The 12,862-nt window shown below is 39.4% G+C and overlaps 1 protein-coding gene across 1 annotated transcript in view; it reads left to right on the forward strand.

The window, feature by feature from the left end:
• PEAK1 (pseudopodium enriched atypical kinase 1) overlaps positions 1–12,862 on the forward strand; it is a gene marked incomplete at its 3' end in the record, with an annotated part of 54,872 nt that overhangs the window by 34,257 nt on the left and 7,753 nt on the right. Inside the window, exon 3 of the mRNA XM_079700558.1 lies at positions 3,260–4,005. Coding sequence (XP_079556684.1) covers positions 3,260–4,005 — 746 coding nt within the window. The remainder of the gene's footprint in view (positions 1–3,259; positions 4,006–12,862) is intronic.

Consider the following 12,862-nt stretch of genomic DNA (forward strand, 5'->3'; position numbering starts at 1 on the left):
CCGTGTCCCCTGCATTAGCAGGCAGACTCTCAATCACTGTGCCACCAGGGAAACCCCATGTCTCTTTTTGAATTATGGTTTTCTCAGGGTAGATGCCCAGTAGTGGGATTGCTGGGTCAATGGTAGTTCTGTTTTTAGTTTTTTAAGGAACCTCCATACTGTTCTCCATAGTAGCTGTATCAATTTACATTCCCACCAACAGTTCAGGAGGGTTCCCTTTTCTCCACACCCTCTCCATTTATTGTCTGTAGATTTTTTGATGATGGCCATTCTGACCGGTGTGAGGTGATACCTCACTGTGGTTTTGATTTGCATTTCTCTAATGATTAGTGATATTGAGCATCTTTTCATGTGTTTGCTGGCCATCTGTACATCTTCTTTGGAGAAATGTCTGTTTAGGTTACAATTGATTTTTTATATTGATCTTATATCCTGCAATCTTGCTGAACTGGTATATTAGTTCTAATAGTTTTTTTGTGGATTCCTTAGCCTTTCCTATATACAAGATTATGTCACCTGTGAATAGAGATAATTTTATCTCTTTTCCAATCTGCATGTTTTTATTTCTTTTCCTTTCATGATTTCCCTGGCTAGGTCCTCCAGTACAATGTAGACTAGAAGTGACAAGAATGGAAGTCATTGTCTTGTTCCTGATCTTTGTGGGGAAAAATCTAGTCTTTTGCCATGAAGTATGATTTAGCTCTTGGTTTTTCATAGGTGACCTTTATCAGGATGAGGATGATCCCTTCTTTTCCCAGTTTGTTCAGTGTTTTTATTATGAAAAGTATTGGATTTGCTGAAATGCTTTTTCCGCATCTGTTGAGCTGACCATGTGAGGTTTTTTCACTCTTTATTTTGTTTACATGGTGTATTACATTGATTGATTTTCAGATGTTAAACCAACCTTGCATTCCTGGGATAAATCCAAATTTGTTGTGATGTGTAATCCTTTTCATATGTTGCTGGATTCAGTTTGCTAGTACTTTGTGAGGATTTTTGTGCCTAGTAATAAGGGATATTAGTCTATAGTTTTCTTGTAAGGTCTTTCTCTTGTTTTGATATATAGGTAATATTGGCCTGTCATAGGTTTCAAGTTCGTAAGTGTTCCCTCCCTTTCTACTTTTTGGAAGAGTTGGTGAATGATTGGTTTTAATACTTCTTTAAATGTTTGGTAGAATTCATCAATGAAGCCATATGGTCCTGGACTTTTCTTTGTGGGGATTTTGTAAATTATTAATTCAGTATCTTTACTTGTTACAGGTACCTATACAGTTTTGCCTCTTTTAGCCCTAAATATTTATTCCTCTAGTCATTCAAGAAATATTTATTAAGCATCAATTAAATACAGGCCCTGATTTTTGACATAGAGGATACAGCAATTAGTAAAACAAAAGTCCTGGCCCTCTTAGAGTTTAGCATTCTCATACTCTTTCTCTGTCTCATTCTCATGCTGTCTATATATTTGTATTTCTTATTTATATGTAATGTAGCTCTGTTCCTTGTAAAAGAATATTGCTACATGCCATTGACGGAGAAAGGGCATACTTAGGTTTGCTTGTATATTGTCATAGTTTGTGTAAACTCTTGGGTGTCCTCGAAGAGAGTTGCATATGTGGGAAATGGAGTATATTGTTGTTACAATCACAGTTTGTATGGTGCTTCCCCTTGGCATTGCTACAAGGACATGATTTTTAATAAAACAAGCCACCATCTTTATTCATTATCATCCTCAAGACCATCTGATGCCTTCTGTTCTGTCTAATCATCAGTAGGAGCATAGTTTCCTAGGGCTGCTATAACAAAGTACCACAAAGTGGGTGGCTTAAAACAAGAGAAATTTATTCTCCTGTAGTTCTGGCAGCTTGGAGGTGAATTAAGGTGTTAACAAGGTCATGTTCCCTCCGAGATTCTAGGTAGAATCCTTCCTTATTTCTTCCTAGCATCTGGTGGTGGCCATCAATCCTTAGCATCCCTGGCTTGCAACTGCATTACTCCAGTCTCTGCCTCTGTCATCACATGGTGTTCTCCCTGTGTGTCTGTCTTTATATCACATTTTCCCCTTCTTATAAGGACACCAGCCATATTGGATTGAGGCCCACCCTAATGACCTCATCTTAACCTGATTACCTCTAAAAAGACTCTATTTCCGAATAAGGTCACATTCACAGGTACCAGAGGTTAGGACTTCAGTATATTTTGGGAGAGAGGACATAATTCCACCCATAACAGAGCATTATGCTCTAACTCTGAAATATTGAGTGGAGATTTCATTTTAATAACATTACTGATTTTAATAGCTTTTATTAAACTTTCATGGTATATTTCTGTCTTTAAAAAAATAATGCTCCTTCCCCATTATACAGTAAGACCTGAAGGTGTCATTGATCACATACTTATGCATTTTATCTTCTTCTAAGCATAAATTCTAGAAAGGAAACAAAGATGACTGGTCCTGTAACCAGGGCTTGTTGTAAGAGAATTTCAAAAGTAGCATCTCTCAAATCACAGTTTTTATATGCCCCCCAAAATAAAACAGAATCATGTAAGAGTTTGTGAATGATATTTGAAACAGCAGTTTACTGCTCATATACATGGTTCCCCTTACCACAGTCTCAGGGATCTTATACATAGACCAGTTTAAGTGGTGCTGGAATTCATCTCTGTAGTGAAGTGAAATAACATGGTTTATGAAATTGTATTCATATGTATTGGATGGAGAATGACAAGTGCTGTATACAATACAATGTAACTTTGGAACAAAGTTAAAAGAATAGAATAGTATCTTCTGAGCACCAGTCTAGCGGCCTCATTTGCTAATCCCAATTGTTTTTAATAATGCTCCCAAGTAATTTTTTTTAATGCACAAATACTATCATCTCTGTTCTGTCACAGTACAGTTATTTGAGTGTCTGTCACTCGTTAGTACTCTAGAGTGGTGAATACAGCACTCTTGGGGCCAGGAGTGGAGAATATGAATTCCTTCTTGAAAAAAAAGCCCATTGCCCTGTTCCTATGGCAAAGAAATATGGAGACATTGTTCACATTTGTTGCTTCCATCAAGTCTTGAACTCTTACCTTTAAATTTAGCTATTTGTTCTTTGTTTTCTTTTACCATTTTTGGATTAAAGCATTGACTTTGTATATTCTTGTAGCCACCTCCCTTATTTCTGCTTAAGTTTCAATTATGTAACAAGAATGAAAACTTTACTTAATTATTCTTTTTTTTTTCCCTTTCTTTCTTTATTTTAAAACAATACAGGGCAATCTAGAGCAGCCATGATACCTCCCAAGCATCCACGGCAGCCTAAGGGAGGTTTAGATGATGCCATTGCCTTTGGTGGGAAAACAGACCAAGAAACACCTAATGCTTCTCAACCTACACCACCCCCACTGCCAAAGAAAATGATCATAAGAGCCAATACAGAGCCAATCTCCAAAGACCTCCAAAAATCCCTGGAAACTACTCTTTGTGTCATGGCTAATCCCACCTATGATATCGACCCGAACTGGGATGCCAGCAGTGCTGGCTCTTCAATCAGTTATGAACTCAAGGGACTGGACATTGAGTCTTATGACTCCTTGGAGAGACCTTTGCACAAGGAGAGACCTGTGCCCTCAGCAGCAAACAGCATCTCCAGCTTAACCACTCTCAGTATTAAGGATAGATTTTCCAATAGCACAGAGTCCCTGTCCAGCCGGCGTGGTCCCTCTTGTAGACAAGGCCGGAGTATCCAGAAGCCACAGAGACAAGCACTTTATCGAGGACTTGAGAATCGTGAAGAAGTGGTGGGTAAAATCCGAAGCCTTCATACAGATGCCTTGAAGAAACTGGCTATTAAATGTGAAGACCTCTTCATGGCTGGGCAGAAAGACCAGCTCCGTTTTGGGGTGGACAGCTGGTCAGACTTCAGGCTAACCAGTGACAAGCCATGTTGTGAGGCAGGCGATGCAGTTTACTACACAGCTTCATATGCAAAAGATCCACTTAATAACTATGCAGTCAAGGTAAGAAAATTTTATAAATCTGATTTTAATCTTCTCCGACACACTGTTATTGAGATGGGTCTGGTTTTATTTATTTTTCTTCATTCCTCCATTCAGCAAAAACTTATTGAGCATCTACCTTACACCAGATATTGTGATAGAAGAGAGGTTAACTTATTATCTAGAGGAGAAAACAGATATGTAAAGAGACAGACATAACACAGTATACTGAATGCTAAGACAGAAGTAAACAGAATTCTGTGGGAGCTTAGAAGGACCTTAACCCAGACTCTCGATACCAGAGAATTCTTCTTGAAGTAGGTAATACTTGAGCTGTGATTGTTTGCAAAGATTTCCTGTACAAATGAGGTCTGTTATGTGCCTTCCACTCTATACTTCTGTCTTTATCCTCTAGCAAATAAGAGACCCTTGTCTGTCCCTGCTTTCTAACTCCTCTGCTTCCTGGAGAAACTTTTTTTTTTTTTTTTTTTTGCGGTACGCGGGCCTCTCACTGTTGTGGCCTCTCCCGTTGCGGAGCACAAGCTCCGGACGCGCAGGCTCAGCGTCCATGGCTCACGGGCCCAGCCGCTCCGCGGCATGTGGGATCTTCCTGTACTGGGGCACGAACCTGTGTCCCCTGCATCGGCAGGCAGACTCTCAACCACTGTGCCACCAGGGAAGTCCTGAAGAAACATTTTTATAGAGGAAGGTAGCCAATATTTGTTGATGTACCAGGAACTTTTTGGTGTTATATAATTTAATCTTCACATCAACTTCATGGGGTTAAGATCTTTTTATCCATTTGACAGATGAGGAGAATAAAACTTAGGGTCACACAGCTAGCAATTAGTAGAGCTAGGATTTAAACACAGATCTCTCTGACTCCATAGCCTACACTTTGTCTGTTATGTCACATATTAACTTCTTAAATGTATATCACCCATACCAGACAACCCAGTTCTTTAAGAACGCTAAAACTCTTAAAATCAAGAATTCTTGAGCAATTACATTCACTGTAACAGTAAGCCATAGGCTTCATCAATGTAATAAATAAAGCATGGACTTTGAAGTCCAAAAGATCTGGGTTCAAATCCTGACTCTACCACTTAGTAGCCCTGTTACAAGTTGCTATTCTAAGTCTCAGTTTCCTCAGCTTTAGAAAGGAATAATAATGATACCCATCTTACGGGGCCGTTTGGCTAAAAGAGAACAAAATGCCCCTGATAGGTATTCACTTCTTTCACTATCACTTAGCTTCTTCCCTAGATTATTTTAGGAGAACAACAATCTTTTGAGCCTCAGTTTCCTCCTCTTTCAGATGTTTACAACAATGATCCATCTACTTTGTGGGATTGAGGTTAGGATCAAGTAAGATAATGCATGTGAAAGAGTTTCTAAAAGCATAAAGCTCTGTGTAAACTTAAGGTAGTGTTCTCCCTTCCCATAGTCCCTTTTTACTGATTCTGTTCACTGGTTCAAAACTAATTAACATATCTAAAGGACTTGTATGTGTTAATTTGACTTAGAAAGACCAGATGGTGTCTTATTAAATTAATGGATAAGGTAAATGATTGGTCTTGCCTGTCTATCAAGACAGAATATATTTTTGCACCAGACCTTCAGCTGGCTGCTCCCTGCATTTGCAGCACCTAAGCCACTTCACTCTCTGGTGACACTCGCAGAGTGACACTGTGCCCCAACCCACACTTTTTAAATTAAACTGAGGGGTAAACTGCAGAGAGAGGATCTAGATTCGAGTTAATATGTTACTGTTGAGTCTAAAAAGGCATTTAGAGATTCTGTGTAGCATTCAAGAGCTGTTATACCGGTTGGAGTTATGGGGCCTCATCTATCTTGGGCCTGTATTGCTACAAGATCACCAGTGCAAGCAAGATGAGTACCTATTTCAGAAAGGGGCATTGAACTATCTGTTGTTCAAAACAACTAAGAAGTAGGGCTTGACTAACTTTATGTATTATTGCTGTTCAATCTTGTCTCTTTCTCAAATCAATGGTTTGGTATTGATTTCTTTGCTTGTAATGATGCAAAAGCAATCTCCAAAGAACAGGTGGCAAGTGGTTGTATACTGAGAGTTGTTGGCAGGTTTGGGAAAGGATGTTTTGCACTAAATGGTGACTATAAATGTCTCTTTGAAGACCCTCTAGGCATTGTAGAAGGATCCAGTTGATAGTACAACCTTAAAGGAATAAACTACTAGCATACTGTGAACCCTACCTTTGCAGAGATAAGCAAAAAAGACCAGCAGTTGGCTCACACAAACAACTTTTTACTGTTTGTCTTCTTAAAATATCCCTTTCCGTACTAATGGAATTTAGAGTAGCTTAACAGGTATGACTGTCTTTCTCTCTCTCTTTTTTTTTAAATTGAAGTATAGTTGATTTACAATGTTGTGATAATTTCTGCTGTACAACAAGGTGACTCAGTTATACATATATATACATTCTTTTTTTATATTCTTTTCCATTATGATTTATCCCAGGACATTGAATATAGTTCCCTGTGCTATACAGTAGGACCTTTTTGTCCATCCATTCTATATGTAATAGTTTGCATCTACTAACCCCAAACTCCCAGTCCATCCCTCCCTCCCCCCACCCACATCCCACACCCCACACCCCCTGCCAACTCCACAACCACAAGTCTGTTCTCTATGTCTGTTGAAGAGACTGAAAGGTCTTTTAAAATGTTACAAAAGGAAGTTGGTGCTAGAATTTAACAATTTGTAAACCAAAGGATACTACCCCTTAAATAACAAGTCCACTGCAGTGATAGAATACTAAGATCTTAACGTTGGGTGTTGTCTTAGCCGTAACAAAATACTAAGACTGGATGGCTTAAACAACATAAATTTATTTTCTCATAGTTCCGAATGCTGGAAAGTCCAAGATCAAGGTTCCGGCTGATTTAGTTTCTAGTCAGGGCTCTCTTTCTGCCTTGCAGGTGGCTGCCTTCTTCCTAAGTCCCCACATGGCTGAAGGGGTGGGGGCTGTCTAGTGTCTCTTCTTATAAGGACACTAATCCATATCAAGGCCCCACCCTTGTGATCTCATTTAACCCTAATTACCTCTTTGTAGGCCCTATCTCTAAATATAGTAACATTGGGGGTTAACACGTCAACATATGAATTGGGGGGGTTCACAGTTCAGTCCATAGCATTCTACTCCTGGTCCCCCAAAATTCATGTTCTTAACACATGCAAAATATGTTCAGTCCATCCCAACAGCCCCAAAGGTCTTAACTCATTCTAGCATCAACTCTGAAGTCTAAAGTCCAAAGTCTCAATAGATGACATAAATATTATCTAAATGAGATATGTGTGAAACTCAAGGTCTGTTAAATCCTGAGACAAATTTCCTTTCCAACTGTAAACCTATGAAACTAGTCAAGTTATGTGCTTCCAAAATACAGTGGTGGACAAGCATAGGATACACAATCCCATTCTAAAAGGGAGAAATCAGAAGGAAGGAAAGGATGATGGGTCCCAAGCAAGTCCAAAACCTTGCAAGGCAAATTCCGTTAGATATTAAGGCTCAAGAATAATCCTCTTTGACTCAGTACTCTGCCCTCCAGGCCCACTGAGATAATAGCATCACCGCTATGGCTCTGTTGGGCACCCTGATCCTTTGGCTCTTTTTTTTTTTTTTTTTTTTTTTGTGGTACGCGGGCCTCTCACTGTTGTGGCCTCTCCCGTTGCGGGGCACAGGCTCCGGATGCGCAGGCTCAGCGGCCATGGCTCACGGGCCCAGCCGCTCCTCAGCATGTGGGATCTTCCCAGACCAGGGCACGAACCCGCGTCCCCTGCATCAGCAGGCGGACTCTCAACCACTGCGCCACCAGGGAAGCCCCCTTTGGCTCTTTGTAGGGGCCCTGCTCACATGACTCTCTGCCAGGGCAGCCTACCTCTGAGGCACTGAGCAGGTTCCTTGCGGCCTTCCCAATCTGTGAGTAGGTTGAGAGTTTTCTAAATCTTCAAGCCCTGGTTCCTTTTTGCTTAACAATTCCTTCTTCAGTTCTTTCTCCCTTTGCACTTCACTATAAGCAGTCAAGAGGAAACAAGTCGTTCCTTTAACCCTTTATTTAGAAGTCTCTCAGCTAAATATCCAATTTCATTGCTCACTAGTTCTACCTTCCGCAAAATACTGGAACACAGTTTAGCCAGGTTCTTTGCCATTTTATTAGAAATCTCACCTTTTTTTCTATTTTCTAATAATATGTTCCTCGTTTCCGAGACCTCACCAGAATCACCCTTAATGTCCATATTTCTAGCAACAGTCTGTTCATAAGTATCTAGGCTTTTTCTATTATGAATCTTAAAACTCTTCCAGCTTCTACCCAATTCCAAACCCACTTCTACATTTTTGGGTATTGGTTACAGCAGTGCCCCACTTCTCAGTAACAAGGTCTTAGTCTGCTTGGGCTGCCATAACAAAATACCATAGACTGGATGGCTTTAGGAACAGCAGAAATTTATTTTCTCCCAGTTCTGGAGACTGGAAAGGAGGATTCTCTTCCTGGCTTATAGACAGCCACCTTCTTGCTGTGTCCTTATGTCAGGCTTGGGAGGGTGGGGGAGAGAATATGTCACACTGGGGGTTGGGGCTTTGACATATGAATCTTGGGAAGACACAGTTCGGTTCATAGCTTTATTCTGTTTTTCATTCAGTGTGATATCTGAATTGTATCGGTCTTCAACTAAAAGTAGTCAGCTGACATGAGTCCAAATTCTGAATCTATCATTGTGTGTTCCCAAACAAGTCATGTAATCTCCCTTGATTTTCACTGCCCTTCCTACCTTGTAAGATTGTTATATGTGTATGTGTTTATGTAGTGAAACTGCTTTTGTAAACTATGAAGTATATATAAAATATAATAAAACTGCATTATTTTTGTTAATAATAATGGAAAATTACTTCTCAACATTCTTTTGTCACTCACTATTATTCTTCATTAATATTAGGCACTAGCCTGAGCATATTTTTAATATGCTCTGCACTTAGATATTTTCTTTCTCATTCCTTCAAAATCATAAACATATTTCCTTAAAATTATGAGAGAAAGCTACTAATGTTACAATCCCTCAGAATTTCAGCACTGCCCAAAATTGGAAACAAAATGCCTGATATTAAGGAAACAATGTAATAAATTATGGTATATCAGCCCAATGGAATGTTTGCAGCCATTAAAAATGGTCATCATGAAGACTGTATAAAATCATGGAAAACATTTTTTGTAAAATGTCACATTAAAATAGCAGAATAGCAAATACTAGGACCATAACTTTTAAAAAAAATGACCTACAAAATGGTAATATGCAAATAATTTCTAAATTTAGAGTGGTGAGGATTATAGGCAGTTTTTATTTTGTTTAAAAATGATGTCATAATGTCTTTTCATTGAAAAAGCTAAGGAATTGGAGATTTTGGATTATTTGATACTGAGCTTTAAATTTGTGCTTTAGCAGCTTATTGGCTGTGTTACCTTGGCCCAGTTACTTGTCTTTTCTAAGCCTTGTGTCTTTACCTGTAAAATGGAGAAAAAACTTCATTCTTCTTAAAGCCATTGTGAAAAATCACAAGAGCCAATATGTACATAGAGATGTATATAGTGCTCAGAGCATCATTTGACACAAAGTAAGCATTCAGTAAATGGTAGCTATTTACTTCACCACTCTTCTTCTCATGTACCTAGAAAACACCTCTATTTTCTTAAAGAATCCAGCTCTGTGAATTTTCTTCTCTGATCTTCTTATTTATTTATTTATTTATTTACACCAGGTCTTAGTTGTGGCAGGCGGGCTCCTTAGTTGCGGCTAACAGGCTCCTTAGTTGTGGCATGCAAACTCTTAGATGTGGCATGCATGTGGGATCTAGCTCCCTGACCAGGGTTAGAACCCAGGCCCCCTGCATTGGGAGTGCAGCATCTTATCCACCACACCACGTGTACATAATGGGCATTCAATAAATATTTCTAACCTTTCAGCAAACATTTACTGTATAAAACATTGTGATATCTCTGTTATATCACATTTAACAGAATACAGAAATACATATGAATAAGACAAAAGCCTTGCCCTCAAAGAGCATATATTCCAGTGGGAAAGACAAAGACATAAATAACTTTTAAACAAGACATTATAATAAAGGTTCACAGTGGTGTGGAGATGTAAAGATAAATAAAGATCAATGAATGAAAGAAGTCATTGTTAACACTTACCTCAGAGCCAATACAAAAGGGCCTCTAGTGTCCCTTTCACACTAGTCTTAGGGGTGAATACAGTGCATGGAGAGAATAGTGGAAAATTGAATAGTGGAAAGATTTGGGACCAAATTTAGAGGCTTTGATTGATGAGCTTAAGAGGTTGGGCTGTATTTTGTGTTTTGTGGGAAACCATTAAGGATTTTTAAACAGAAAGATGACATAAGATTAATGATTTTGGAAGTAAACTGCAGTGGAAGAGTCTAGAAGAATCAGAAGCAGGGAAGCCAGTCATTATACTATTGCAATTGTCCAGGTAAATAATAAAGAGATCCTGAAATAGAACCATGGAAAAGAAGGGACAGGCAGTGAAAGAGCTGAGGCAGGCCGTCGACCATGTCTGGTGCGCGGCTGGATGTAAGATGAGGGCACTGTGCTAAGATTTCACGGAGGAGCAACCCCAGGAGGATGGTGATACCATTAACTGAAATATGAATCAGAAAAGCCAGAAAGATGAGCTCTCTGTGGAGCATGCCCATGAGATAGCCAAGTCAAGAGAAAGCCTGTAACCAGACAAAAATGTGAGTTCGGTACTCAGAAGGGAGGTCAGGTTTACCTAGTCCTCTCATAAACTTGATTTAGTTCAAACTGTGGGAATGTATGAGACTGTAGTGGTAAAGTCTGCAAATTGCGAAAAGGCCCACACAGCTAAGTGACATAAAGCAGGAAAATTCGGAGAGGATGTAGCAAAGAACAAGGGCCCACAGATCAGAGTCCAAGATTGCAGAAGGCTTGAGCAGAATGAGAAGGCAGGAGTTGAATCTCTGGTAAACCTCAAAAAAATACAGTCTTGGTACTAGTGGAAGTGGATATCCAATGCAGTGAGTTAGTGGAAATATGGAACGGGGAGGCTGAGGAGGCAGTGAGCACAACGTATTTTTAAGTGTTTTGGTGAAGGAAAGGCCAAATTGATTCCCAGACAATATTTAACATTCAACTCTGTGTTTCTGTGTTATTCATGTCTCCTTTTATCCCCTCGTCACCATTTGGTGAGCCACCACGCGGTAGATTGGACCGTCTGTCTCTGTGGCTACACGCTGGCTGGCCTCCAGCCCTTAACTTCCCTGCTCTAAATAAAATCCACCTGCTTTTGCCACCTTTCAAAGAATCTGGGTAGCCACTGACCAAACATGTAGTCTTCAAAGTACACTCATCAACTTTAGAAGGGCAGGCCTTCGTCATTCTACACAGGAAGAAACTGAGAACAGAGAGGAACAATTATTTCTGCATATCGTCATTAGCTTTATGGCAGGCTGCCTCCTTATTCCTATGTGGAACTTGTCCTGTTATATCATACCTGAGTCAATAGATTGACCCTGCTGTGTCTCAGTGTTATCCCTGAATGGACAAATGACAGCCTTTTGCCTAGAAGCAGGGTGGACAGTTGGTAAAATTATGGCTCAGTGTCAGTGGGACATTCTTTTTTCACCGTTGTCATGAGATCATTTTATAACAAATGCTGCTATGTGAGACCACATGAGAAATTGATGAAATTACCTCGAGGAAGGTGATGAAAATCTTCTATAAGCAAAAAGTATAAATTTCTGACTTATTTTTCCAGTAGTTCCAACTCTGTGGTACTAGGTATCTTCTCTTTTTAAAGTAGTCCTGGTCTTTGTTCTCAGGGATAGAGCACACAAAGCTTAGTGAAGATGTACACTTTCCTATTACAGCACTGGAGCAGCTTCTTTTCTTCCAGCTATGCCAAGAATCTTGTTAAAAGCTTGTAATAAAATAGAGGTGAACTGTGGAGACCAGCATCTTTTATTGCATTTTGACTCTGGAGTCTCCGTTGATCTCATTTGGGTGGATGCTGAGAAAGCAGGACACTAAATGAAAAAGCATTAATAGGAATAACTATGATTGGTAGGAATTTACAACTAGTTCAGACTATAGGATCAGGCAATTAATTACTGGCTTAGTGACAAGGAAAAAGCTTTAGAGGAAACCACTTTCATTATCATAATTCAACACAAATATGCCCAGCATTAGAACTTCACAGAAAGTGATTAATCAGCAGCCAGCTCTACAGACTCATAGCCATCCTAGGTCAGTGTCCACTTTATTTCAGAGCTGAATACATACAGAAGTGCCTTAAAGTCTCAGCTGGAAATTGATTTAGAAAGAAGAAGTTTGGAGTGCTCATGTAAACCTAGAATCAAAATGAATTGTCTAGTAGGAAAAGAGAGCCATAGCTTTAATTAATGAGGTGAGAGGACATAGATGGGAATTATAAATTGGGATTCAAATTAAGTGAATTCCTAATCTGGGCCCTCAGCAGGTTATTGAACTGTGCTGTGCCTCAGTTTCTCTAGTGTGATCATCCTGGGTGTCATTCTGTCAGCCTAAATTACTGGCTCAGGAACAGGTGATTTTCTTTTGATCCATATGCTGAGTGGGAGCATAAAAAGATTTTATGAGTACAAATCACAGATAAAATAGAAAAATCTTATACAGTTGCCTTCTTGAATTTCTCTTCTAGACTCCAAAATGTTTTTTGGGCATGTGAATATTTTTGCAGCAATTCAATCTGTAAAATACCTGGCCTACCTGACAGGTCTCATAGCAGATTCCTAAAGCATGGAGTTCTGAGTACTTGGGG

The sequence above is a fragment of the Hyperoodon ampullatus genome, assembly GCF_949752795.1.
Source record: "Hyperoodon ampullatus genome assembly, chromosome: 3".
In the NCBI taxonomy this organism is placed as follows: Eukaryota; Metazoa; Chordata; class Mammalia; order Artiodactyla; family Ziphiidae; genus Hyperoodon; species Hyperoodon ampullatus.